Genomic DNA, 27787 nt, shown 5'->3' on the forward strand with positions numbered 1-27787 from the left:
TGAGAGAGGAGGTCAATAAACTTGACCCGGTTTATAGACGGCCCATTCCTTCCTGTCAGGAGAAATGAGCCAAAATTACAACAATCCACTGTGAGAAGCTTGTAAAGAGACTCACAAAAGGTTTCATCAGCGTAATACAGTTTAAAAGGCAATCCCGCCCTGTACAGAGGACGTGTTTAAAACTCTGAATTTAAAGAGAAGGAAATCTGTACATTGTTTAAGCAAACAGAATCAGAATCTCATAGAAAAAAAAAGAAAAAAGTAGAAATATCTTTGTTTGAGTGCAGCTAGTCTGGAGTTGAAAAAGTCCTAATTAAAAAAGTCTCATGTCTGTCTTGCCAACACAAATAGGAGGATTCTCAGAGATGCAGCAAAGAGAGAGGCGTCCAAGTCTGTATCACAGCTGTTAGACTGTGTCGACATGACAACCAGTTAGTTGGGAGTCTGTCCTGATATGTTGAGTTTGTCCAAAGTTATTTCAACTGGAGCTGTGTGGAGCAAAATTAAATGGGGCCATTTAATTTTGCAGCAAAAACACCCCTCCACACTGGATTGGCACAGATGAAAAACTGGAAAAGCGGCCTCTATTAGGGAAAGAGATCTGTGATGCTGTGGACTTGTTTCTCTTCCAATAGGAAGATAGACTTGGTCATCAAATTTCTTTGGTATTTTTACAGCATGAAGATCCAAAACATGTATCTAAATCCAAGAGAATGGTTCACCAGATACAAAATCAACTTCACCTGCAAGGCCAAGAAATTTCTGCACATCTATAACTTTAAACCAAAGCACACCGTAAAGAATGCAAATAGTTATCTGTGAACTGAATTTGTTCACAAGCGAATCTGTTTTCTCGTTTTGCTTTCCATTCTAAAGATCTTCTCGTCGTCTCACGACAACACAAACAATGCATAGACAAGGAAGTTTTATTTCATTTCCTGCAGTCGTTTCTTTGTGGGTACAAATCGTATTTTCATACAACTTTTTCAATAACCCCTGATGCATTGCATCCATACATTTGTAGCTCAAAACAGCTTTTACAAAAAAGGATATACAATATATACTTATATTTATATATTTTTTTTATATATATATATTTATATATATATAATATACATGTGTTTCTTTATGCATTTTAGTGTGTTTGTAATGGTTAACATAAGCTTAAAAAAAAAAAAAAATCACAGCCGGGTGGAGATAAATCCCAAAAGAAAGTCTTTACCAAACATATAATGGCCAGGTTATCAAAGTCATCAACATTGGCTATAGTACACTCAACATGAAGCCCTTCAAACACAGTTTGCATATATTCCACAATTACAGTCATGTAAATCCAGAGTGATTGCCTTGTTGTTGTTGTTTTTTTTGTACTATGGACCCACATTAACAGCTACATATGAAACAAAACTCTTTAACGAAGGAGGATCAGTTGATGGGTTAGTTCACTGAGTTTCTAAAGCTTTTTTTTTCTTTCTTTCTTAAAACAGAATCCAACATATCATGGGATACATTCTTTTATACCGGTAATGATGTGAAGAATATCAGGATTGTAGGCCTTTTTTTATTCAGTGGTAAAGTTGCAGTAATAATATTATGTGTCTTCAATCGTTTGTACAATTGGAGTGGTTGTTGAGTTGTACGATAAGTAAAACAAATAAAAATAAACAATGTATCACAATCTATGTATGGCTTCAGTGTCTTTTCCTTAAGAGGACAAACGTAAATAGTTCACTCCAGCAGCCAGTTGCTGCTACTTGCACATTTGTTTTTAGGACCCTGCTGAAAATAGATTTTAAAAAATACTAACTTAGCACAACAGCTGATATGTTTTTTTTTTCTTTAGTAGGGTCAAAGATGAGGGGGGAAAAAACAAGCAGGAAAACACAGCCAGAAATAAACATAGTACAGAAAAAAGATCACTCAGAAAGAGACTTGACTGTTCGAGTCAATGCAAATGATAAGTCCACTGTGCTGTGTTGTACTTTGTCAACGTTACTTCAGGTGTTAATCACTTCACATTATATAGCTCAAAAAATTACATCAGTTTTCAATACAACATAGTAATATTAAATTGTGTCTTTATACTAATTGATCATCATTCATGTAAACATATTAAACCAGGTCATGCAAACAGTAGACCAAAACTTCTTCCACTAGAGGTGCACAGCACAGAGCAGGCAGAGCGCCCAGACTGAGATCCTCCCGACTCAACATGAGCCGGGTCTGGGCCAGGACAGGAGACTGACAGCCTGTGGATTTCTTTATTTTTTTATTAGTTTATTTTATTTATTTATTTTTATTATTATTTCTTTTTGCTGAAAACAAAATGGTGAACATAAGCGTGGCGTTTCTGTGTTCCTCATGGCATAATAAGAGCTCATGGATATGAAGACATAGTGGGGATCTCAGTTTGAGCCTCTGGTAACAAAACAGCCATAAAACAAACAAACAAAAATGTCTCCTTTTGGATATTCGTACATTTCAATGGTTTTCCCCGACAGGAAGCATGCAGACACTTCAGGTCAAAACCACCCATTACTAACCCAGTCTGAGCCAGAACAAAGAGTCCAAAAACCCCATGTTTTAATTGCTACTTTCAGGTATCTCCATATTGTTTACACAAAGTGGTAATTAGTCAGAGGAAAAAAGAAGAAAAAAAAAAAGATAGTTGACAAAATAATTAAAAAAACTTAATTTTGCAGTAATAAATGCTCAGCTTTAAGACAGGCAGCTCTTTTATGATCACAAAACACATTTCCTGTTAAATGTTGTGTTATTATCCACCTGATTTGCTGTGTTTTTACTTCTCATCCACATGAAAACAGCATTTGTTGGGGGAAAATGACATTTTAAGCTTGGCATTTTGTGTTTATTCATGAATAGAATATCCAGCCACTAATGCCCACTACAAACTGCATCCAGTAAAGAATTAGATTAAACTGGGCTTCACTGGACTGAAATGCATTTCATTCAGTTAGAAAACGCTTGATGTAAAAATGGGCTGAACCGAGACAGAATTTGAATTTGGTGGATTATATTGGGACTTAAATATATTGTATTCAGTTCAAACAATTTAGTACATTTTAGTCAGTTGGATGATAACTAGGCTAATTTTCTAAGTAGGATTTCTAGGTTGAACTGTGTTACAGCTGAACTAGATTATAACTGGGGCGAAAAAGCTAAAATAAATTAGATTATTTATTTATTTATTTATTTTTAATTAATTTATTTATTTATTAGTATTTACTTGAGCTGAGCTATATTCAGCTGGAATGAACTGGAGTTAATCGGTCTGTGTTTTTAATTGAAGCGTATTATATTTAATTGGAAGAAACTGGAAGCAATTTATTTATTTAGACTAATAAATTAGACTGAAGTATTCAGTTTGTAAGAGTGAGACTAAATCGGATTCAACTGGACTAAAACCAGATGAAAGTGTGAAAAAATAACAAACAACTGAAGTCAATTATAAGTCAACTTGATTGGACAGATTTCTATACTGGAACTGAATAGGAAACTGAAAAGAGTCAATTGGGTTATAAGGTACTACATCTACTTGTTAAAACAACCGGATCAAATCACATTACAGCAGAACTGCATTCAGTTTAATTGAAACGGCTTACTTTGTCTAAAATGTTCCCTGAGTGGACTTTTGTTTTGAAGAGCTTCCACACAAACCGAGTTGTTCACTAGGCATTAAAACATAACTTGAGGGAGAAACAATGTTCAGCTACTTGACTCGAGTCACTTCTTGGACAGTTGCTGGCATTTCATTAACGAATAAAGAGCAGAAAGACCTGCAGGACTCTCTTTAAGTACCGGTTCCCTTTAAATGGCATTTTCTCTGTAACCTGCCTGGCCAGATTTTGCAGGGAAAGCTGCCAGTATTGTAGAGTGTGTGGGCCAGATGGCTGCAGACACAGAAATTATGATTAGAGGTAGATGTTTCACATAATGAGATAACAATTATGATAAAGGACACAGCTTTTAGAACTCCTCTTTGATTGAAACACCCTGTGAAGCTAACATGCTGAACCATTGGTTAAGAAAAAAATAAATGAATAAATGCTCTGTTATGGCTGCACAAAAAAGATAATTGCTGAGTTAGACCTTTTTAAACTGAAATAACCTCTGGATTCTCAAAGCAGCCTTACAGATTATTTTCAGTTTTTGGTTTGTTGTCACAGCTAAATGTTTCAGATCACCTGAGTTGATACAAAACGCAGTTCTCAAATGGTAATTTCATTTATGAAGGGTAAAAACTATTCAAACAATGTATCCCTTTGTGAAAAAGTATTTGGTTGCTAAATTTAACAATCCTTGGCAAAGGCTGCCACCGAGCTCATGGGTTAACCTGCAATGAGTCTTTTTATATCTCAGTGCAGGAATGTTATCTCACTCTTCTTTGAAGAATTTTAATTCAGGCACATTGTAGCGTTTGAACGTTTTAACAGCCTGATCACGGTCTCTGACAGATTTAGGTCCAATCAGCAGCGATATTCACTTTAGATCTATTATGGAGGACATTTTACTCAGGCAGGTGAGGCATGCAGTGCTCTACACATCAGAAGTGACTTTCTAGATGACAATTTTATTTATTTATTTTTTTTATTATTATGTGAGGATAATTACTCTTATCCTCAAATAATAGGACCTACAATGTAGGTCCTAAAGCTTTTGGACCCCTTTTCAGATTTAAACTTAGTAATTTTATTTCTCATCTGTTGTTTCATTCCTTTGAGATCTTTTGACCTACTTCACGTTCCTTCCTGATTCTGCTGTTCTGGCAGCAACTAGTCCTGTATGTGGCTGTAAAATTGAACAACAATGGGGTCAATTACAGGCAAAGGCTGTGATGAACCTTTCCCTGTCATTAACCTTGCTTTGGTTAGCTTGCCTTAATAATTGAAATCATCACTTATGAACTGCTTCTTGTATTTTGCCTTCTATCTTTGACAGTATAATTTGCTTAATGATGCAGCAAAATATTGAAGTGTGACAAAAACATAAATAAATAAATAAATAAGCAATCTGTAATTGGGCAAATACTTTTCTTAAAGTACTGAAATGATTTACTTGAACATAAAAAATAAAAAAAACATTTGGTTCTTACAAAAAGAAAAGAAAAAAAAAAGAAAGAGAGGAGAACTGTTGTCTGGGTATGTGCTCTGGACATTGACTAATATCTACTCTGCCTTACTGGCCAGACTGGGTGGGCGGGTTCTGGGTGCTCCAAAGACACTTAATCATCATGACACCAGGAGGCTTTGCTCAGATGCGACTGGTTGGCCTGCAGCAGTAGGTGCAGCTTCTCAGGCTGTCCCGATCCGTGCTGCCCTCGTTACTTCCACGGCGACCATCCTCGTAGTGCGACACTGGGTGATGAAGAGCAGAGCAGCAGAGGAGTTGAGGAAAAACAACCCAAGGGATTGTTTTTCATATTTAACATGAGAGCTGTCTGTTTGACTGTGACAGTGCGGCATAATTTAATACGTTGGCAAACCTGTCCAACTAATAAATAAGATTTATGAGTAGGAGGGAAGATATAAGATATGCAATAGAGCAGAATTAATGCAATTCCAATTCAAGTCTGGCAACAGCACACAGGGAACAAGCCTTTTGCTTTCTGTAGCAGCAGGACCTTCATCTCACTCATTATCTTTAACATTTTAATGCTTTACTTTAAATTATACACAATCAGAAATTTTGAAATGTGTAGTCAGAAGCTCATGGCAGGTTTAGATTTAAAGTTCCCCTATCCATTTGCAACAAAACTCTTAATACTAACACAAAGTACCACCTGTAACCATTTCCACATGTGTGTGTTGCACATGACACACATGATGCTTTACAGCTGCAGGTCTTGCAGAGATCTAAATCATTACTTTAGGAGTAACAAATGACAAGGGTTAGAATATGTAACACAGTAGCTTGTCTTATATTAGAAAACGTTCATTCACGACATATATAATAGTTTGAGGGAAGTTTAGACTATGCAAATAGGAATAATGAAAGCAAAATACTAGTCTCCAAAGAAATACGTTACTTCTAAAGAGATACTGAGTGTTGCAAAAGAAAACACACAATCCCATCTGCACAAAAAATTTATATAACTGCTTTCGGTGCTTTTTGTCATCGTTTGTCAACAGACTGGGCTGAGTCACACCAGATCGTCTCTCAAAAATACGGCAGACGAGGCGTCCTGGCAGCTGAAGGATTTGTAAATGAAAAAAATAAAAATAAAAATCTTACATTGCTCATCATCATTTTGTCCTGTAAATTACACAGTTGGTTAAAGAACTTTGTAAAATCAGCCTGAGATTTCTCTGAAGTTAATGAAGTATCTATCTGTGTCTGTAATCTTAAATATTTTTAAATTGTGATAACTTACAACGACTCACTACTTCTACACACACCTGTCAAAATTCCAGATTTTTTGAAAACAATGAATAACTTCCAGTCTTTTTTTTTTTTTACTTTCAGTGTCATCACGTGTTTCCTGCCCAGTTCAGCAGGTAAATAAACCAGATCAGAGGAAAATGTAAGGAAAAAAGAAAAAAAAAATTAAATGATTAACATTAAATCAAAAGATATTTCAGCAAAGGATTAGTTTAAGGTTATTTTTCCCACCTAACATTTTTATTCATTTTTTTATTTAATTTGTAACTTTAAAAAGAAAATATGGACATTATTTATCATAGACTTAATTGAAATGTCAAAAAATGATTTCTAACTGAGGTGTGCACTCCACTGTGCAAAAGCAAAATTAAAGACTTCATCTCTTAAAAAAAATACTCTGAAAAAGTCTTTGGAGGCACCTTCACAAAGCACCTACTTTGGCAAGATTCTTCTATTAACCACATACAGCAGTGGCCGGTTTGAAGTTGTATTTGCTCGTTAACTATGAGCTGCTGACTTACAGCTCTCCTCCTCCTCGTTCCCCAGTTCATCCTCCTCTTCCTCCACCTCCTCCTCTGGGAGCAGATGTCCATGGCAGGGACTGGTGGGAGTAATCTGACTCGGTCCCTCGAGACTGGTGCCCAGCTGCAGCCTCCGCATGTGTCGCACCACTGCCGTGGCATTGAATGCTTGCTGCGGAAGCCAAAAATACAGGGAAACAAAAAAAACAAAAACGTATATATATATATATATATATATATATATATATATATATATATATATATATATATATATATATATATATATATATGCTTCCTGTAGGTAAACAAATTCCTCTATTTTTTTTCTCCTTGTATGGTTTCTTCTTTTTGACAGGGATTTAAAATCTGAGTTGTAGAAATAAATATTTCAAATTTAAAATGTTTTTTGTATTTTATTTAAATATATATTTATAACAGGCTGACTGAAACATTATGCCAAATATGCCCCAGTAAGGAAAATGTAAGAAAATGATCATTTTTAACTTATTAAAATGAAGTTGGCCAACTAATTAGCAATAAGTGTCTGTGGAGAGTCACATAAAGAACTGAATAATAAATGTACACAAAAGTACATTCACAGAGTTGGACCATTTATTTTTGACAGATGCTATCATGCATATTTTGTAAATCAATTCAAATGACTAAATAGCCTTACATTAACATTGTTCTTATTGTTCTGTTTTACCAGCGATTATGTTTTTGTGTGTTTTTTTCTAAGCTGTATATGAAAAAAAAAAATATTTTGCACATAAAAACTTTACCAATAAATATGACAAGATTCTTTAAACTGAACAGTGAAGTGAAAATGGCAAAAATCACAGATGGTGTAGCCCACTAGAGGTTACATTAAATTATTTATGACAAACTCCCACACAGTCATACTGGTGTGTAACAGAAAGTTGCCTCTAAACAAAAGATACAAAAAAGAGGCATGTCAGCAAACTTCTGAGTGTGTTACGGTTACAGCTGGGACGTTTCATCATTTGTCACATGGAGAAAAACTGTTTACTTGAAAATCCTCTTTTATTTTGTAATATTAATCTCATTATTTTACCTGCTCAACAGTAAACTAAAACAAAAATAATTTTAGGAAACCAACAAAATATTCTGATTTTGGTAGAAAAGTGATCTGTTGATCACTGAAGATCCTAACACACAGCAGAGAGAGAAGGGAACATTATGGGTCAGTTCATGAGCAGATGAAGACAAATTATGGCCATGTGTGTTTTTTAAGAAAAGTTAGGACCTCTGCTCTTTCCCAGCTTTAAGAAATTAAGTCCTTTTCTTAACTTTTTTCTCTGCAGAGACACCGTATAAACCAGGGCATCATCATCTCCCCCAGGGAGGCTTTAGTAAAAACTGTATATTTCTGGGGGGAAGACGGCTATACAGCTGACCTAAAAATAGCAGGAAGAGGGCTCATATACAAGAACATAGAGAGATTTGTCTACTTGAAAACACCTTCAGGATACAAAGGTATAACATTTTTATAGTGACAAGCCTTAGTCATAAGTTTATAGAAAATGCAATGACTGACAGAAACATTAAGCAGTCAGATTCGGTTGCTTTACACTTGTCATCAGTGAGTGTCTACTTTTATGTTGAGTCAATATTCCAAAACCAAAAATAATTAAACTCAACTATTCTGCAATGGCCCCAAAGTTCCTTCTCTAGCCTAGCAGTGCCAGAGCAATTGTCTGCATGAGTTCAATTATTTTCATTAACTGCACCAGGGGAGGTGTAGATTTTATGTATGCCTGCTTTGGGTTCAAGAGAAAGAAAGATAGATAAAGAGAGACAGAGAGAGAGAGAGAGAGAAAGAGATGATATTGCTGCTGCTTCTCAGGCTTGTTTGTGCTGGGGTCTCTTGGACTTTTTGTCGTAGGGAGGGGAGCTTGAGGGACATTTTAGGTCTGTCAAGGTGTGGAAATTTGCCAGGTGGTGACTAATTATTTCTGTACATCCAAAGGAGTGTGTGCAGTTTTATACCTCTATATCTTGTAATCCAACTCCTGCTGGACCTAAATCTGCTCCGTTCACAGTTTGTTGACTGACCTTCCATTTACTTTTGGCAAAGTTCTTCTTGATTTGAGCGCTGACAGATTCATGGATATTCTTGTCCAGAGCTGTGTCACCACATATCCTGAGAAAATAAATAAATAAAAATAAAACAGGAGACATTAAAAGGACTTTTGTAACATGGACGCTGGGAGTTTGCTCATCACAAGTGAATTTAACACAGCAGACTATTGACATTTGTCTTAATAATCATCTAATTGTTTCACTTTTAGAGTGATAAGGCTTCACAAACTTTTCTTGAGCCAATCCGAAGGCCGCATGAATAACAATCATTGACCCCTTTGTGTGATTTTACTCACTTTGTAGATGAGTGATTGTTTTCACTAACTTCACTAACTTTCTGAGTCCTGTTTCCAAAAATGTTTGTAGAAGCAGTCAGAAAACCTCAGAGATAGAGTTTGTACACCTGGGGCCACTGAAGGGGTCACCTGAGTTCAATGATTTTCAGTTGTGAATGTTGTTGATCAGCAAATATCTCTGATCAATATTACTTTTGTGGAAGACCAATGTAACTCTGAGACGGGGGAGAAGAATAGGGGTGAAACCATCATTTATGACTCTTCCTACTCTTTTCGTTGTCTCTCGCCATTGATCTCTTTAAAGTGTTGATTTGTAATCTGCATACTGACCTTGGACCTTCCTGTGCTTTTGAAATCAGTTCAGGATTTTCAGCACCACAGAGAGGGCTCGTTTCTTACCTGGCTCTGTCACCACAGTAACATATGCGACAAACCTAATCTGCCCTTTAACAGATTAGGTTTGCAGATTAGAGCTCAGGAGCATAAAATCACTTTTTCTCAACCAATGAATGCCAGGAAAAGAATAAATAAATGAAACCTGGTAGTCTGTGAGCAGTACCTTCTTTTTCTCCTGCACCTTCTTTCTTTGAACATAATTTTATGAGTTGCTTCTCATCAGAATTAATCCATATCTACCTAAAACAGAGATTGTTAATTCTAAAGTTTGCTCCAATTAGAGATTAATGGGCTAAAACTAATATTAGTTGTGTTTCTTAAGTGAAATGCCCCAATCTTAAACAATGTTCATGTTGAAACAATTTCAATCTACTTGCCATCCAGGGCAGAGTTTGGATGGCAGAAAATGACCTCGGACGTTTGTAATATCTCCACTTTTCATTTTTGTGGCTCATTTAATTCAAAAGGGGATTTAGAACAGTCAGGACTGCGGCGCACAGATTAAACCTGCAGCTTTTACAACGTCAATGTATCAAAACCAACTCATATCCAAAGTGAGTAACCCTTTTGTATCACAATTCGAGCAAAATGTTCTGTTTTTGGGTTAGTAAAAGCAGATTTCTCTGTTGAGGTAATTTAAAATTACCTCAACAGGCCACAAATCCCACATTGTGGTCTAGGCTCATCTTAACTTTACTCTTTTTCTTAATCTAATTTTCCCCAAAACAAAAAGCTTTTCATAGTGAAATTAAAAATATAACTTAAAGCATTTCTTTTTTTCTTTTTTTTTTTTTTTTTTTGCCATTGGCCTTCCTGCACAGAAAAGTTGCAGCATTATTTAAAACAGATACCAAAAGCTCCCTACCAAGGATGTTGGAGAGCCTGCTCACAGGTATACCTCTTCATGGGGTCCTTTTCCATCATATGACAGATGAAGTCTTTGGCTGCCAACAAAATGTAGGTTCATGTTATTACAAAAGCATTTGCAATTGTTGTGTCCACTGTAAATATTCTGGAAGCACCTGAATCTGAGATGTCATCCCAGTACGGCGAGTCGAATTCATACTCTGCTTTCAGAATCTGCTCAAATAACTTGGCATCGTTTTCGTCGTAAAACGGAGGATATCCACAGAGTCTGGGGGAACAAAGTTACAATGTGATCATTTTCTTTAAAACAAAAAAAAAGGTTCATTTGAAAAGCAAACAGAAGAAATCAACTCACAAAATGTAAGAGATAACTCCTATGGACCAACAATCCACGGCTTTACTGTATGGTTTCTGAGCGAGCACTTCGGGGGCTGTGAAGCAAACACAATACACAGAGAGTGAAAAAAATACTCAAGATGTAAGTAATCTTGACCTTTCAGCAAAACGGTATGATCTAACAGGTGACTCTAAGCAGGAACAGAGCTCTTCTGAAGCACTTAGAACCGGCTCAGGAGTGGATAAAGAGCCTCTTACAGTCCATTGAGTAATAAGGAGATGTCAGCTGTAGCAGCACTCATAGAAATGAGAGGAGAAGGTGAAGAGAATCTGAATGACCAGAGAAAGGGCTCCTCACCCACATAACCAGGCGTACCACACGCCGTGGACATGACACTGCCCGCTCCCTCGATCTTCGACAGACCGAAGTCACTGATCATGATCTTGGAGTCCTCGTCCATACTGTAATACAGTAAATTCTCTGGCTGCAAACACAACAACGTGGGACCGGCGTTATTGTTTGAGAACGAGAAGCGAAGGTATAGCGTCTGTCTTTTATGAAAGAAGGTACCTTCAAGTCTCTGTGGACGATTCCCATATCGTGGAGATATTTTACAGCATCCAAGATCTGGTGGATGAGCTGGCTGGCGTCCCTCTCTGTGTAGAACCCTTTCTCCACAATCCGGTCGAAAAGTTCCCCACCAGAAACTCTGTCAAAAAGAAAAGTATGTTAAAAAAAAATAAAATAAAATGCTTACTTTTCTAAAATAACTTTTAAAGCTTTTCTTCAGTGACAAAATGTATGCTGCTGATTAGTTTTTTTTGTTTGCCTTTTCTGATTAAAAGAAAGTTATTTTTATGATTTAAGTGCAAATAAATCCGTTTTATTTCTAGAGAAAACGCTCCCTCTGCCCGTCCAAAACAATGAACTGAACACCAGCATATGAAGATTTCCTGATGAACTGAATATTAATGGTATGTCCTAATTTTTTCACATCAGTTACATGAGCACTACGTAAGGTTTATGAGTGGCATAAGTACAATATTTAAATTGATCATAGCTCTAAACATCAGCTGTAAAATAGAAAAAAAAATTATCTTATTAAAAAATTTTGTGAAATTTTTTATTTTTTTAGCTCATTTTTAGTATCTTGTTTAAATCTTCACACAATCCTGTCTGAGACCCCTAATCAGATTCATGCCTTTCCAGTAATTTTAAGTTCACAAAATGAAGCAGTTTCATCTCTAAAATGAAAGTTTACTGTATGTGGAGTTTTGCCATCACAGATTGTTTAGCATTTGCAAATAAATCAGATCTCAGCTTGCAGAGAGAAAAAAAAGGAGCGTTTTGATACTGTGACTTTACTCCTCGGGCCATCATACTAGTGACTAAAGCCAAATTAACAGGGCAGATGTCTTCAGATTATGTAAGTGGAGGATTACTGAGCTGATGTTTTGCCTAAATGAAATCGGGGTTTAAAATCAGCTTGGAGGGCTTTGAGAGCGACTGCAATCTAAAACGTGGTCTTAATGAGGCTTTATTTAATTTGAATCCCAGACTTTATTTACAATCTGACAACAGAGGTGGAAAAATATGTGAATGTGAGCTAGTTTATTAGGAACATGGTCGAAGGCATTATTTGTAAACACAGATTATAACAAAGACCAAAGTAATTGTAGAAAGGCTGACACAGACAGTTTTTCTAAAATAAGTTGACAATTAATTTGCAAAGTGGCATTTCTTCAGTGCTCTGAAAAAGTGTTTATTCCTTTACAGATTGCTTTTGAATTTGCTTTTTTTTGGTCTCACTTACATCATTCAGATCATAAAACAAAATTTTATATCATACAGACATAGACTCAAATCAGAAATGGTTCTCAAATGATTTTATTCATTTAAAAAGCTTCTGAACCACAGTCCTGCTCTGAGAAAGTAATTACTTTTCTGGTTAAATCTCAAACTTTGTTTTTTTTTTTTTTTTTTTTTTGAGGGGGGGCGGGGGGCGGAGGTTTAAAGGTCCTTTTAGAAGAATATCTTGTAACCTCTTGTCCGCTTTGAAATTTTAAATAACTACCTTTTCTTTTTTTGACTGCTAGCTCTTGGTATGTTGTATAACCCTGGACATCTTGTCTTTCACAACCTTTCTTTAGCCGCAGAGTTTTGTTGTTCTTGAGCTAGCCACAGTCTGAGTTTCACTTCATGACTATTTCTCAATGATTATCTGGTATAATTGGGTTGTCAAAAACTTAACTAGAATCCTTCACATCCCTTAATTTTACCTATAAAAACCAGTCCTATTTAAAGGTAAGGGTTGGTATCTCCAAAATTGTTTAGTATATGACTACATTTTTTTTTACACCTACCAAAAACTTTTGCACTGTGATACATTTCTGAGCATCTTCACTGTTTAGGCTGCATTTTGTTGCTATTTTTCACATGTGTGGGTGTCTATGATGGCTAAATGCCTGGATTTTGCAGTGTATGTTTCCCCATATATATATATATATATATATATATATATATATATATATATATATATATATATATATATATATATATATATATATATATATATATATATATATATATATATATATATATATATATATAGCGGCTGTGTCTTTAAGCTAACTATATATATATATATATATATATATATATATATATATATATATATATATATATATATATATATATATATATATATATGGGTATTTTTCACTCAAGTAGTAAGACAAATATTTTTATTTTAATTGCTTCTACAGTCATCCAGTCATCTGCAGAGAAATGATGGACACTCTTTGATTTAGACCAGGGGTGTCAAACTCAATTTCACCGAGGGCCACTTCAGCATATTGGCCCCCCTCAACGGGCCACATTGACGGTACAAATCAGAAGTGCATCCCTGCTAAAACACACCACAGACAAAAGGTTGACTTCCCTCATTCAGTTATGTAGAGGCTTATAATGACTCAATGGTCCAGGTGTGTTAGAGAAGGAATGCATCTAAAGCTGCAGATGGTAGCTCTGGAAAACTAGACTTGGGCAGCCCCAGCATAAATGTATAAAAATACAATGTTAAAAATAAATTAAACACCTCATATTGTCAAATAACAGATTTTATGTATTGAAGTTTTAAATATTACATTTGAGTTTCCATGGATATAAAATTACTGCTCAGTTTAAAAATTACAATATTTAAATCAGTGTTTAAAGGTGAGCAAGCAAATAATAAAAACAAGTCACATGGGCAGACATTATATTTAAGCAAAGATTTAGTCTCAGAGGCAACTGAAACCAATTAATTAAAAACATTCTTTCTGAATATCATCTCATGGTCTCTGAACTAAATGCGTCTTTCTGACAGCGTGTTGAAGAGTTATGGACCGGATGCTTTGGAGCGTCTGGTTACGAAGCGCATTACAATCCTTTGGTTGAAATGTAGTTTGTAGTCAATTCATGCTCAAAATCTATTTTAAGTCAATCATCAGCCTATAAAATGCTGGGGGGCCACATGTGGCCCCCCAGCATGTTTGAGCACGGTGCATGTGTCAAACATGGTGTAATGCATGTTTGACACATGTGCATTACACCATAGAACTGCCAATTGGTAATTGAAGTAAAGTAGCTTTGATTTCAAAGAAGCCGACATTGAAGTCGATTGGCAAATGAACCATCACCAAAGAGGAAGGCTCTTGTTGTCTCACTGCACCCCAAGAGATGCATAACCTACAAAAACAGTTTCTGTCTGGTTTCGAACCAGAGACCTTTTGTGTGTAAAGCAAACGTGATAACCACTACACTACAGGAACTGAACTTCTCTGCTTTGTTTCAGTTTGAGGTTCCAAAGTTGATGATGTGAGATGCAGCACATGAAAATTTCAACTGAGGTTTGCACTCAGATGCCTGGATTCAGAGTACAGACCATGACACCACAGAGCCCTTGTTGACCTTTAGTAAACACTTGTGATGAATAGAACATGCAAAATCTGTTTCTGTCTGGTTTTGAACCAGAGACCTTTTGCATGTAAAGCAAACATGATAACCACTATACTACAGAAACTCATGCTCTTTGGAGTGTTCCTGGTAGATAATCCACATTTTGTTAGAGACTAATGTCAACGATGGGCATAAAACAATGTCAAATACTTATTCCACAGATCCTCTCAGAGAGCACAGTAACTTGGTGAACAAACTGTCAGACTTGTGCCTAATTTCACATTACAGTCCATAAACTAAGCCTAGGATCAAAAAAATGTATTGAAAATGTCATTAGCAGAGACAAATGGTTCTACAGAGACTTGCTAAATGGCTATAAAATAAAATCAATACTTACAAATAAAAAAATGGTTAAAAAATAAAATTAACACATTAAAATAAAAATATCTCTGAAATACAACCAACACTTGAAAATTAAAAATGGTTCACAAAATAATATCAACACTTCAAAATACAAAATCTCTGGAAAATAAAATATGATGTATGTTGTTTTGAAAAACATTAGAATATAAGCACTTTTATCAAATCTTCAGTGGTAAGATCATGTAAGTTCTTCTTAAATCCATGGAAACTCAACAGTTTGTAAGGTAGGTGAGTTAGCTCAGCAGGTTAGAGCACGGTGCTGGTAATGCTGATGTCATCGGTTCAAATCCCGTACTGGTCACTTCATGTCTAAGGTCTTTCAGACAATCAACACTTCAAAATAAATAAGGGTTCAAAAATAAAATCAATACTTCAAAATAAATAAGGGTTCAAAAATAAAATCAACACTACAATAAATAAGGTTTCAAAAATAAAATCAACACTTTACAATTAAAAATGGTTCAAAAATAAAATCAACACTACAATAAATAAGGTTTCAAAAATAAAAACACTTTACAATTAAAAATGGTTCAAAATGTATAATGGTAACTGTTTCTGTCTGTTCAGTCCATAAACTAAGCCTGGGATACAAAAAAATGTTTTGAAGACGTCATTAGCAGAGACAAATGGTTCTACAGAGTCCAGAACGCCCAGAAGAGCAGCGTTCTGGAGGACAGTGACACTAATTTAAGTGAAGTCGCTCAATTTAATTTATTAAAAGTTATTGGGGCCTCAGTCAGTGGTTTTTGTCACTACGAGAAAATGTAGATACATGTATCTGCTTAATTTGTGATGGGATCTGGATTCACGGCGAATATTAACTAAACCGCATAAAATGCGGCTAAATAGCCGATGTTAATATGATTGTAATTTCACAGATAAAAATAGTACATGACCGATTTTTTTAATGTTGTCGGTCAAGTTAGAATAACAAAAAAAAGTCTAGCGCGACCTGCTGCCCTGACACCAACTCACACACATCTTCATTCACAGTCTTACTTGTAAATCGATTTTTCCTTTCTTGGACGTTTTGATGTTAGCTTGTCGATGTCTCAGTTTTATTCGCTGGGAAAATCAATAAGCAGCTTGAGGTGACTCTGCTGCTCTCTAGTGGCGAGAAGCCGTAATGTTGGCTGGTAACAATCGGAATGCATTGTGGGAGAGGTAGTTTGTAGTCAATTCGTGCTCAAAACCTATTTTAAATCAATCATGGGCCTATAAAATGCTGGGGGGGGGGGCACATAAAATGACATGGCGGGCCACATGTGGCCCGCGGGCCTTGAGTTTGACACATGTGATTTAGACCATAGATAGATGGAAAAGAAAGAAGGGATACTCACAGTTGCATGACAAGGTATAGATGAGACATACTCTCAAAGATGTCTTCCAGTGAAACAATGTTTGGATGCTTGATTCTAGGGAAGATGGATGACAGAAATCTTACTGAAACAAGCCACATCTCATCACAAGTTGGTCAACAGATGGTATCTGTGATGAGCAGATCACATGAAGAAAAGTCTGCTCTCTCATTTTTATAGAAAGCAAAACTGGACATTACACAGAAAATATATAAAAGTTAAAAATAAACCCGTTCACTGAAAAATGACAAAAGTTAAGGAGGGTTGACGTTCCGAACAACAGTTTGAAACACTAACAAAGAAATGATGCAGAACTTAACAAAAACAAAAAGACTACAATAAATGCTAATCTCATCTCATAGGGGATTGATCTGGACAAAGTGGCCATCAGAGTCGAGTTGAGAGCGAATGAGCTAACACCACTTCAACAAAAAAAGGCTAAAAAAACTGTTTATTAACAGACTCCAAACCCCCTGCTCTCCCATACACTTCTTCTTCTTCTTCATCATCTTCTTCTTCTTCTTCTTCTTCTACTCTTCTATCAAAGCCTCCCGCACACACCTCCCACCACTCCCCACACTCCCACCCTCTCCGTGTCTCTTTCTCTTTCTTCATTGCACTGCTGCGGGGAACTCCACACCATCTCCGCCTCTGTGTGCTGTTGCCCTAGAAACAGGAACACTAAAAATAGGCCTATCTTCTTTACTCCTGACATTTCCGGTGCACAATCCTACTGTTTCTCCTGACACTATACATTCAGTCATCTTTTCTGCTGACCCCTGTGCTGGATCTACACGTGCATGTGGTGTGAGACGCTGCGCTGACTAATTCCTGAGCCCCCGGCGGATGCATGGCAGGTGCCTCACCTGTGCAGAACAGCAATCTCGTTTTCAATGTTGTTCTCTTTTCCTTCCAGGGCTTTCTTAGGGATGCACTTGATGGCGACTAGCCTCTGAGTCCTCTTCTCCTCTGCGAGAACCACCTCGGAGAAAGCCCCCCTGCAACACATCATCACATATAAATATGAATTTAATAGAGTGTGGGAAAAAATTGCTTTTTCTCATGCTTGTAAAACCTGGTTTTCCCCAACAACTTCACATCTTCCATTCTTTTTTGTAACCATTGGTTTGTGTGTATGCTAGTGTGTGTGTGCAGATGAAAAATTCAAAGTGGTGACATCACTAAGTGATTTGGAAGGGGATGGAGCAAAGGCTCCAGAGTTGAAGCATATTTGCAGGAAGGAAAACAAAAAAAAATGCAGCTGCTGTTAAGAAATGAAACTATTTTTAATCCATTCAATAATAGATAGCGTAAATGTAGTGGAGTTGCATCTGAGGGAGACCAGACTGCATTATGGATTATGGTCTGGTAATGATGAGTTGGAGAATTGTGTGTATTTACACAGTCTACCCACTGAAGCGTGGGTGGAGGCCCAGGAGGAGGCCTAAATGCCTGAACATTGTAAGTAACCACAGGGATCCGATCCATGTGCGAAACAGCGCTGACGAGACGATCATAATAGATCACCGCTCAAGAACCTGTTCTCCTGAGTTTTTAAGGGGAGGCATCAAAATAGAGATGGTGTTTTTGTAATATATTTTTTGTCAAATCAATCCGCAGCCTTCTCAGCGTCAGAAACCAACAAACTCCAATATTCATGTTCAGCTTCTTGTTTGATTCCAGGCGTCTCTCTCTGATGTGGATCTCTGTTCCCATCTGGCTCCATAGAATGAATCCCCGCTTTGCTCCGTTACATCCTGCAATCATGAAAACAAGCGCGGCAAAAGTCTAAAGCTGTCAAGAGAGGGGCCGCTTTTCACACTCATCTCCAGTTTCATTTTTTTAAACCGTCCTAAAATAATCCCCTCGACAAAATCACATAAGGCTCCTGTTCTCATCGACCCATAAAAGCGTCTTAATGAGTTTATGTCTGCAGCATCTTTAGCCATGGATTCATCAGAGAGACCAGAACTCTAAACCTCAATTATCTGCCGGTTAAAGGTTTTTGTTTAGGAAGTTGAATGGAAAACCACAGGAAAGAACAGAAGAGTCTGAAACTTGATATTTCTATTCACTGTAAGAAAAGACATGTAACCTTTTTTTTTCCTACTGTCTGACATTAACACTTTTCTTTCGTAGGTCGGTTAGGGTTACCAAAATTGTGTCTGTTACTAAATGCCACAACAACGAGAGAGAAAATTTCTCAGTCACATTTGGTAAATTCTGAGGTTCACAGAACTTTATGCACATTTTCTTACATTGCCTTTTAAACCGTATGCTTTTTGGTTAAACATTTTGGCTATCCTTCCGCTCAAAATAATTTGCAGGAATTTTGTCCCATTCCTCTAGAGAGAACTGGTGTACGCTGCTTTGCTACGCTAATCGTTTTAGCTCTGATCACATTTTTTTGTTTTGTTTAATGTATGACCAAGCAATCTTAATCTGCGAAAAAGCTTTAACTTAGTTTAAACCATCCATTTTTGTTCCCCCTTATCTATCTAATGAAGGGTAGATTTCTGAGGAAAATGCCATGTCAAAGCTGTTCTATGACATTTAAATTCATGGTCACAGAAACTGCCAAGCTGACAGATGAATTAGCTATGAGTCTCTGAGACCAGTGAGTCATGCAAAACTTTTATTTTTATATATATATATATATATATATATATATATATATATATATATATATATATATATATATATATATATATATATATATATATATATATATATATATATATATATATATATATATTTTTTTTTTTTTTTTTTTTTTTTTTTTTTAACATGGAGTTAAAGTAAGGGCAAGAATTTGTTACTGGCATTAAATTAGTTTTTGCTGTACCATGGTTTAACTGCATTATTTAAATATTTAAATCCACGAGGCCTGACTGAAGCACAAACCACCCATTTATCTATTTTTATGACTGTCAGGCCTTACTGTACGAAGTGCACATTAACTCTTCACAGAATCTCATTAGCAGAGAGCAGCAGCGACAGTAGCTTCCCCTCCTCCTTTGCGTTTCTCTCTCACAAATCCGCTGAGAGCCCACACCTACTATGTCTCCAAGGAGAAGCGAGCAAGTGGATGGTTAATTACACAGTGTCTAATGGCAACAGAAGATACGTGTGTATGTGTGTATACTTCCTGATTTAGTGTCAGGCTTTTTGACTCTCTCAAGGATTTCAGAGAATGATACTGCTAATAAAACTAGTTTGGTTTATTTAGAAGAACAAACACAGTTACTCTAAATATTATACATCATGTATTCATGGTTGATTTGGTTTATGACCACATTTGTGCATCATTTACCTGGAAACAGTAGCATTTTTGTGCTAAGAGCAACATTTTTAGTTAGTGTAATCATTTTAAAAAAATATAACACAGCTATAAATACTCAGCTTAGTTTATATATATATATATATATATATATATATATATATATATATATATATATATATATATATATATATATATATATATATAGTTTATATATATATATGTATATATATATATATATAAAGTTCACATTTAGATTTTTTTGTTTGTTTGTTTTTTATCTCTGGAAATTAACATTAAACACAATAATTACAAATAAATACCAAAAAGTAATAATTTTTTTAATGATCAAAAATGGATTAACAAAATAGCGTGATTGTTCTGAAGAAAAAGTTAGAAAACACTCACACCCTGACAAGAAAAAAAAAAAACTTCAGGAAATTACATCTTATCATATTTACAGCAAGATAAACATGTTCAACACACCCCGTTTCAGTCAAATTTCTTCTGTCCTTCTCTGATTGTACAGAAATTCATATTTATATCCACTTCAACAACAATCGACTGTATGTCCTGTGATGACATTTTTGAGTTTTGGAAACTTTTTTTAAGCATCTCGTGCAATCTCCTCTGGCGATATTGACTGTGTTAACTAATATAACTAATTATAGATAGACAATAAGATATAGCTAATTACAGATAGATAATAAAATGTAAGTAATTATGGACAGACAGACAGATACCACCATGGTCCCACAGCCATCGGCACACCATGAACACATGCAGCACAGCATGGGTCCCTGTCTGACAGACTCTCACGCTCACGCACACCCACAAACAGGCACACACATACAAGTTGGTGAAGCCACTGTAATCCCAGCTGCCTATATGGGCAAATATTGATTCACACATTCTCAATTTGCTATGAGTGTCTCAGTGTTCGAGGTATGAGCTGTGTCTTCAAGACTTCCCAAAGGGGTGGTTTAATTCTATTAAATAAACACAAACGATGTTGATGACTGTATCAATTATTATGCTTTTCATTTTGGCTCCATCACCCATCTTAAAATATCAAAATGATCAGCAGGGACAAAGTTATTTGTTTTCAATCCAATAGCACATGGAAAATTGCAGCCAAATCACTCCAAAGGAGTCCAAATGCAATTTGTCTACATCGAAAGCACAGACTTCTGTGAGCAAAAGATGAACACAACCACTAATTTCACCTTTTGGTTTGTGAAATTCAGCTTAATATAGCATGCATATCAAAAACTTCAACCAACATATTCACTAGGCCCTTTGTTTTTTTTTTCTTCTTCTTCTTCATTTGGTGCCAAATTGTTCCTCAAAGGGACACATTTGTTTTCTTCCTGCATTGTGATGAAAAGACATTTCCAAGCTGGTTAAATTTGCATATCAGCTGGATAAGATAAATATGGCACCTTCAGGTCTCTGGAAAACTAGTTTGGTTTATTTAGCACTAGCACAGCTACTCTAAATATTATTAAATGTATACCACATTTTCAAGGTTAATTGAGTTCATCACTATATTTCTACTGCATTATGTAATCCACCTGGAAACAGTAGCAATATTGTGGTAAAAGCAACATTTCAGTTTGTTTAGTGATTTTTTTTAAAACTGACACAGCAATAAGTACTCAGTTTCAGTAAACGGTTTGTACTTGTGTAGCGCTAAGCATTCAGTTATTCCTGCACACATTCACACACTGATGGTGGCAAACTGGTGGATAGTAGCCACAGCTGCACTAGCAGGCCAGGCGGCCGATGTGACTTGCCCAAGGACACAACAGAGACGGACAGAGCGAGAATCTGACCAGCAACCCACCGATTGCTGAACTCCTACCATCGACGCCACCATGCATGTAAATTTTTTTTTCTTATTTGCATGCCTTGAAATGTGCCCACAGGTTTCCTTCCATTTAACTCAAACAATGTTAATTAACCTATTGAATACTTATACAGTCATGACACAAGCATCTGTGCTTCCACTGTTTAATGGGCTTGTTCTCTCAGTGTATGTAAATTTCTGACTCGGGGGGAAAGTAGTAAAATGATTTCCCTCATTACTCTCCTGTTTAAGCAATAAGGTGTTATTTTGTTAATCCTAAAACAGGAAAGGTTTAGTTTGTGCCGTTTTACGCAGGATCTGGGTTCAACTGTAAATTAGTCTCTGTCAGTCATATTATTTGTTCATGATGTAGCTGTCATTTTTAAATTAACTATAAAACATTTAAATTACTTTTCCATTTCGCCATTTTACTTCACCATAAATAATGATATGTTTGAATCTGTGTCGTTTGTTTAATGGAGAATATAATTAATTGTAAAACATGCTGGAGACCAGCTCATTTCTAGATTAAATTGACAGAAGTTGTGCTTTCTTTTTAGCTTTACTGAAACAAAACAAAACAAACAAAAAACAGAAACAAAAAACTCAGAAAACTTCTACTTGACATCAAGATCTGTACAACATAAACTCCATCATCTATGCCAGATGGTGAGTGTCTGCTGCAGGTTTTGAGTCAAACTAAGTGGATGAAAAATAACAAGGGCAGGAGATAAAGTCTTAAAAATAAGTTGGACCAATATAGTCTTAAAAATGTGACTACGTAACTTGGCAAGGCTCTAACACCTTTGCACAATCAGGAACTGACGAGCATAAAGTGATCTTGCATTCGTAAAGTTTCCAGTCACTACTGACATTTGCTAAATCATCCATCCATTGTCTGAACTGGACAGGTTGCCAGTCCATCAAAGCGCCTAGAAAATTGTACATAATTCAAATATCTCCAACTTTTATAAAGGATGTCTTCACAAAATTCCCCCCCCCGTCACATAGCAATTGTGCAACTTGTCCTCTGGCTCCTCTTAAATCATGAGTTGGTGAAGCCTCTTACCTCCACAGACAATCTGACGAGCACGAGTGCTTTGTAGCGGTTTTAAGAGGTACATAGGCACATAGTTTAAGCTCTTACTGGATACCTACCTGAAGAGTTCAGGTAGCTCTTAAAACAGACCCATTCTGTAATTTACAATCCTGTACTTTGTTTTAAAAAAAATGTCTATGAAATGAAATCCTTGTTAGAAAACATGGTTCCTACATTTACACCATATAAAAACTCCCAAAATATTTTCATCCATCAACAAACATCTGAAATTACACCTCAAAGGAAAAGTTCGAATATAATCTTTATCCCTTGTTGCTCTAATCTACACATCTGCCTGTATGACTATTCCTCAGTAAAATTAATACTGGTTTAAATGTTGTCTCCTTGCATTCTTTGGGTAGTTTTTTTGTTTTTTTGTATGAATGGCAACATTTTTAGAACATATGGTGTTTTTTTTAAATAAAAATATGCTGTAACAGCAACATTTTACAAAGGATAATAAACCCTTTGTGAATATTTGTGCAAGACTGAGTGTCTCTGCCTCAAATTTAGATTCACTGAATTGGGGATTCATCTATTTAAGTTTGAATACATTTTAATGTTTACAGAAAAATTGTTCATTAGAGGAACAAACACAATTGGGAAAAAAAAAATGTCTCTACTCTGAGACTAACATAACTGATGAAAATGGGAAATTTCTCTCCCATCTGCTAACCCTCTGATGAGGACAGTTTGTCCTAAAGTGGATTCCAAACAGAGGTAGAACTGTGGGGATTAGCCGGATCTGAAAATAATATTTCAACATAAATCAATTAACTCCACACACTGAATTCCTGGATAAAGCTCCTCTGTAATCTTTTCTCTGAGCATAAGGAGCTTTCCATCTATGCGTTTAATTCTGCTCTCTGTCAGGTCCATCTACAGCGACAGGAGGGAAAAATATTATTGCAGCTTGTTTTTCCTCTTTTTTTTTTCCTATTAAAATAAGGAAACAAGGAATCCCAGCAAATCACATATTAGACCTTGTTATATAACTTTTTAGGTCCTCGTTTAAATTACAGACATTTAAATGAGTGTTTGTCAAATATTTGCTGAAGAAATCAACAGAACTTCTCAACTTTAGAGTTTGTTAAAGTTAAAAAGTGAATATCCGCATCTGACACGTGGATGCGGTTAAGTATTATCTGCTGTGCTCTTTCAGAGTTGGGAATAACAGTTTAATTTGAATCACTGCTGTTTCACTTTCCTGGAGCTGGACCAGTGTTTTGCGGGAATTAATGTCCAATGCTGTCCAGCCTCTCCGGGGGAAGCAGGTGTGATTCCAAAATGAGAGAAAAAAACGGTCTCACCACATATGGTGGCATCATGTCATGACAGGTGGGCATGCGCTGGGATCACCTGTACACAGACTGAGAGTGGGAAGTTGTTCCCTGACCATCTGGGCTCAGTCCTGTCCCTTTTGGATAGAGAAAATCAGAGCCCAGCTCTTGACTTTACTTAGTTTATGCCACTGATTTGTGATTAATATAGCAATTCTTGAAAAAAAAATGGGATGAATAAATCAAATTATAATTTGAATTTCAAAATTCAGACTCAGTAGCAATAAAATAATCTAACCAGGGTCAGAGTAAGAGCAGCAGAAAGTAACGTTCAGCAGTAGATTATGTATTTGAAATATTTGTCAGGGTTAATGGCAGCAGTTTCATTAATGCCATCCATTGGTTTTGATTACCCTAAAGAGTTTGTGCATTGATTCATCATATTCAGTCGGCTCTTTAGTGTAAGATGGAACACAGATGCATCCAATTCCCCCTGACTCTTGAAAAAAGCAAAGAAGGTGTTAAACAGATTTACAGACTCCATTCTGCTGTGTGTTGTGAAATCTAAAGCATATATTGTTTTAGACTTCATAAACTGATATGTCACTGCAAACAAAGCCCAGTTTTAACAACAAATAGTGATTTCCTTTAGCATCTCCCTGAGCTTTGGGCGCAAATCAGACTGTAATAAAAGTAAAACTCGACTTCTCTTCCCAGGAAACTCAAAATGTCTGTGGTAAAGTACAATTATTTAACTCCATAGCTGAAAGGTTTACAGCTCTTAAAAAAAAAAAAAAGAAAAAGAAAGTAAATGCTGTTTTTGCAAAAGCATGGCTAAAACACAAACAATGAGCAAAAATGTGGAAGAAGGTGTTTGGATCAGATGAAATGTGAACAAAAAACAAATCCATGTGTGCATCATTCTGGACTTGACAAGAACACATAGTGGCTCATATGTAGTGGCAACATCATGCTGTGGGAATGCTTTTCTTCAGCAGGTAGAGAGAAGCTGATCAGAGTTGAAGGAGCTAAATACAGGGGAATACTGGAAGGAAGAATGTCAAAAGCTGCAAAAAAAAAAAAAATCCTTCAGGCAAGGGTAGAAATTTACCTTCCAGCAGGACAATAATCATAAACAAACACAAACAGAGCAACATAAACTGGTTTTGATCAGAGCATGGTAGAACAGCCCAGTCTGAAAAGTCTGGAAGCTTAAAATTTGTGGCAAGATGCGAAAATAGATTTTCACAGACACTCTCCATCCAAATTGGCTGAGCGTGAGCTATTTGGCAAAGAAAAAATGGACCAAAAAAATCTGCTTCTAAATGTGCGAAATTAGTAGAAATATACACAAAAGAACATTGTGGCAGAAATTATTCTCTCAATATAAATTCTTGCCAAACTCTTCAGACTTATTTGTAAAAAAAAAAAAAAAAAAAAAAAAAAAAATCCCCCTTTGAGAACCAAATGTTCTTTCCCCTTCATTTCACGTGAGATTTATGTGCAACAACTCACCGAAGTCAGGTGGCTTTAAATGCCTATAAACCTGAGGACTAAATTTCCCCAAAGCATCAACTCAGGCCGATTCACAACTGCAATGAAGTCTAAAACCAAAACTTTCACCGCACAACATTCTGCACAACATTCTGAGCTTATGGCACTCTTTTTCTTTTTACACTAACCAAACTATAAAAGTTAACTGTACTTCGGGGAAGGAAAACAGTTGGTGGGAGTGGAAGGAGTGATGTGTGGGTTTATATGGGAAACAGCAAAGTCGGCTCTAAGCCGTGGCCAAGAACAAGAGATGTTTGACCCAAAATCTCCAGTGTCCCGGCTTGAGTCCTACAGCCCAAACAGCAAGGATTGATGGGATGAAAACATTCTCTTTATTCCTTCATCTGCGAGCTTTTGTGCGTGTTGAATATGCACTTATTTTGGTATCCAGTTGTTTGGGATTGTTTAGGATTAGTTTTGAAAATGCTTTGAGCAAATCTCCTTCTGCAGAGGCCTCTGTAGAAAGAGTGCACTGGAGATAAATAATGCCAGTGTCACATTTTGAATGCATTATTTTCTCTCTAGGCAGCAGATACACTAGTCCAAAGTCTGTTCATCTGTAGATTTGCACCTGTTCAAACCGATGGACGAATACATGTGCACTCAGCTCACTATATATATTATTACACCTTGAAACTACTTAGATCAAAAGGTGCTCATTTGGCAGGTTGTGTTAAAAAAAAAAAAAAAAAAAAAAAACGTAATTTAACTGCTACATTACTTACGTTCCCAGCACTTCTTTGAAGTCATAATGTTCTTTGATGTCTGATGTCTTCTTCTTCCATCCGTTTCCATCCTCTCCAAGAGGCATCCTACAAGGCTGACTGGACTCGCCACACTAAAGCTAAAGGTCAAAAAGAACAGATTGCGTACAGTCAAGTTTTAAGCAGCCACACATAGGAGCAGATCACAATTACAGTAAGAGGCACATGCTAAATGTGCTAACAGTTTTTAAATGCTTAAAGGTAAAAATCTTAGTGAGACACACGCAATGTTTGAAAATGTTCCTCTGGAGCTTGTTTGCATCACATGGATAGAAAAATTTCATTTTTGGCTTCCTTTACTGGAAGTATTTTTACCCCTCAAAAGTAGAAAACCTCACCAATTTTCCTCTTTGCGACTAGAACGCACACAAATCAAGTGAGACGTAATTTTTTTAATCTGAACTCCAACATCGAGGACAACATGTATTCTATTCTATTTCAATGTGAGCTCATAGAAGGACGCTTTATTCAGTATTTTGTCCAGTGACGGGGGAGCACAAACGAGGACAGATTTTGTTTGAGAGGCAGCAGCTTCAAGACGTCATGGTGACTAACAAGGCGGATGTCGTGACCAAAGCAGGAGATAGACAGTGAGAACAAAATGCAAAAGATTTAGTTGTGCTTATGGTTTTTTCTCTTCTTTAATAACTGTAATTTTCTCTTGTAGTATTGGTGGTGTTGTGCACAGGCTCCTTCAAATGCCTGCATTTGTGAGTGTTAAAACTGTTGTGAACTTTAAGTTTAAAGAGGTTGTTTTGTCAGTAAGTGAAGGGCTGCAGCAAAGGTTTGTAGGTTAACCTCTTGCTATTGGATGGAAGAACAAGAATAGCTGGATACTGGATAGCAGTTAGACTATAAATATGATAAAATACAAAATGGAAGAAGGGGATGCCATATGAACATTACCTTTTCACCTGTTTAGCAAAGCAATTTTCAAATCTTCCTAGTTTCTGACCTGACACTTGTCTATGTTTTAAGTTTGGTATCTACATCTATATCTACTGCATAGAACTCTTCATATTTTTAAACCCACAATATTCACTACTTGTGATTTCTGAATGAATGCTACCAGGGTGTAGCATGCACACCCTATATACAAAAATATGTTAATCTTAATTTAAGTTTGGCTTGATGGCAAAAAAGCAAACCAAACACAGAAGAGAAAGAGATTTCCTATTCTGCCCATAATGGGCAGCTTCTTATGTTGGTGTCCCAAAGAAGAGCTCTGTAACAGCATGGTGCAGTACAGTTGGTTTTGTCTGATTTTAAAAAGTGCAGTGTGAAACTGTACCAAACCAAATGAAGGTGTGACATGTTTAGGC

At 36.3% G+C, this 27787-nt stretch overlaps 1 protein-coding gene across 1 annotated transcript; it reads right to left on the minus strand.

Moving 5' to 3' along the window:
- Window positions 1-910: 910 nt before the first annotated feature.
- camk1a (calcium/calmodulin-dependent protein kinase Ia) lies at window positions 911-26970 on the minus strand. The gene is made up of 11 exons (XM_088005670.1): window positions 26427-26970; window positions 17506-17637; window positions 16622-16696; window positions 11490-11628; window positions 11277-11403; window positions 10938-11013; window positions 10738-10850; window positions 10581-10659; window positions 8997-9084; window positions 6921-7092; window positions 911-5375 (listed from the first exon to the last, which is right to left on the minus strand). The coding sequence occupies exons 1-11, from the start codon at window positions 26510-26512 to the stop codon at window positions 5272-5274; spliced, it is 1191 nt and encodes a 396-aa protein (XP_087861796.1). The 5' UTR covers window positions 26513-26970; the 3' UTR covers window positions 911-5271.
- Between the last annotated feature and the right edge of the window lie 817 nt (window positions 26971-27787).

The sequence above is a fragment of the Poecilia mexicana genome, unplaced genomic scaffold (genome assembly GCF_051168715.1).
Source record: "Poecilia mexicana isolate PSO_F unplaced genomic scaffold, ASM5116871v1 scaffold_5, whole genome shotgun sequence".
NCBI classification, from domain to species: Eukaryota; Metazoa; Chordata; class Actinopteri; order Cyprinodontiformes; family Poeciliidae; genus Poecilia; species Poecilia mexicana.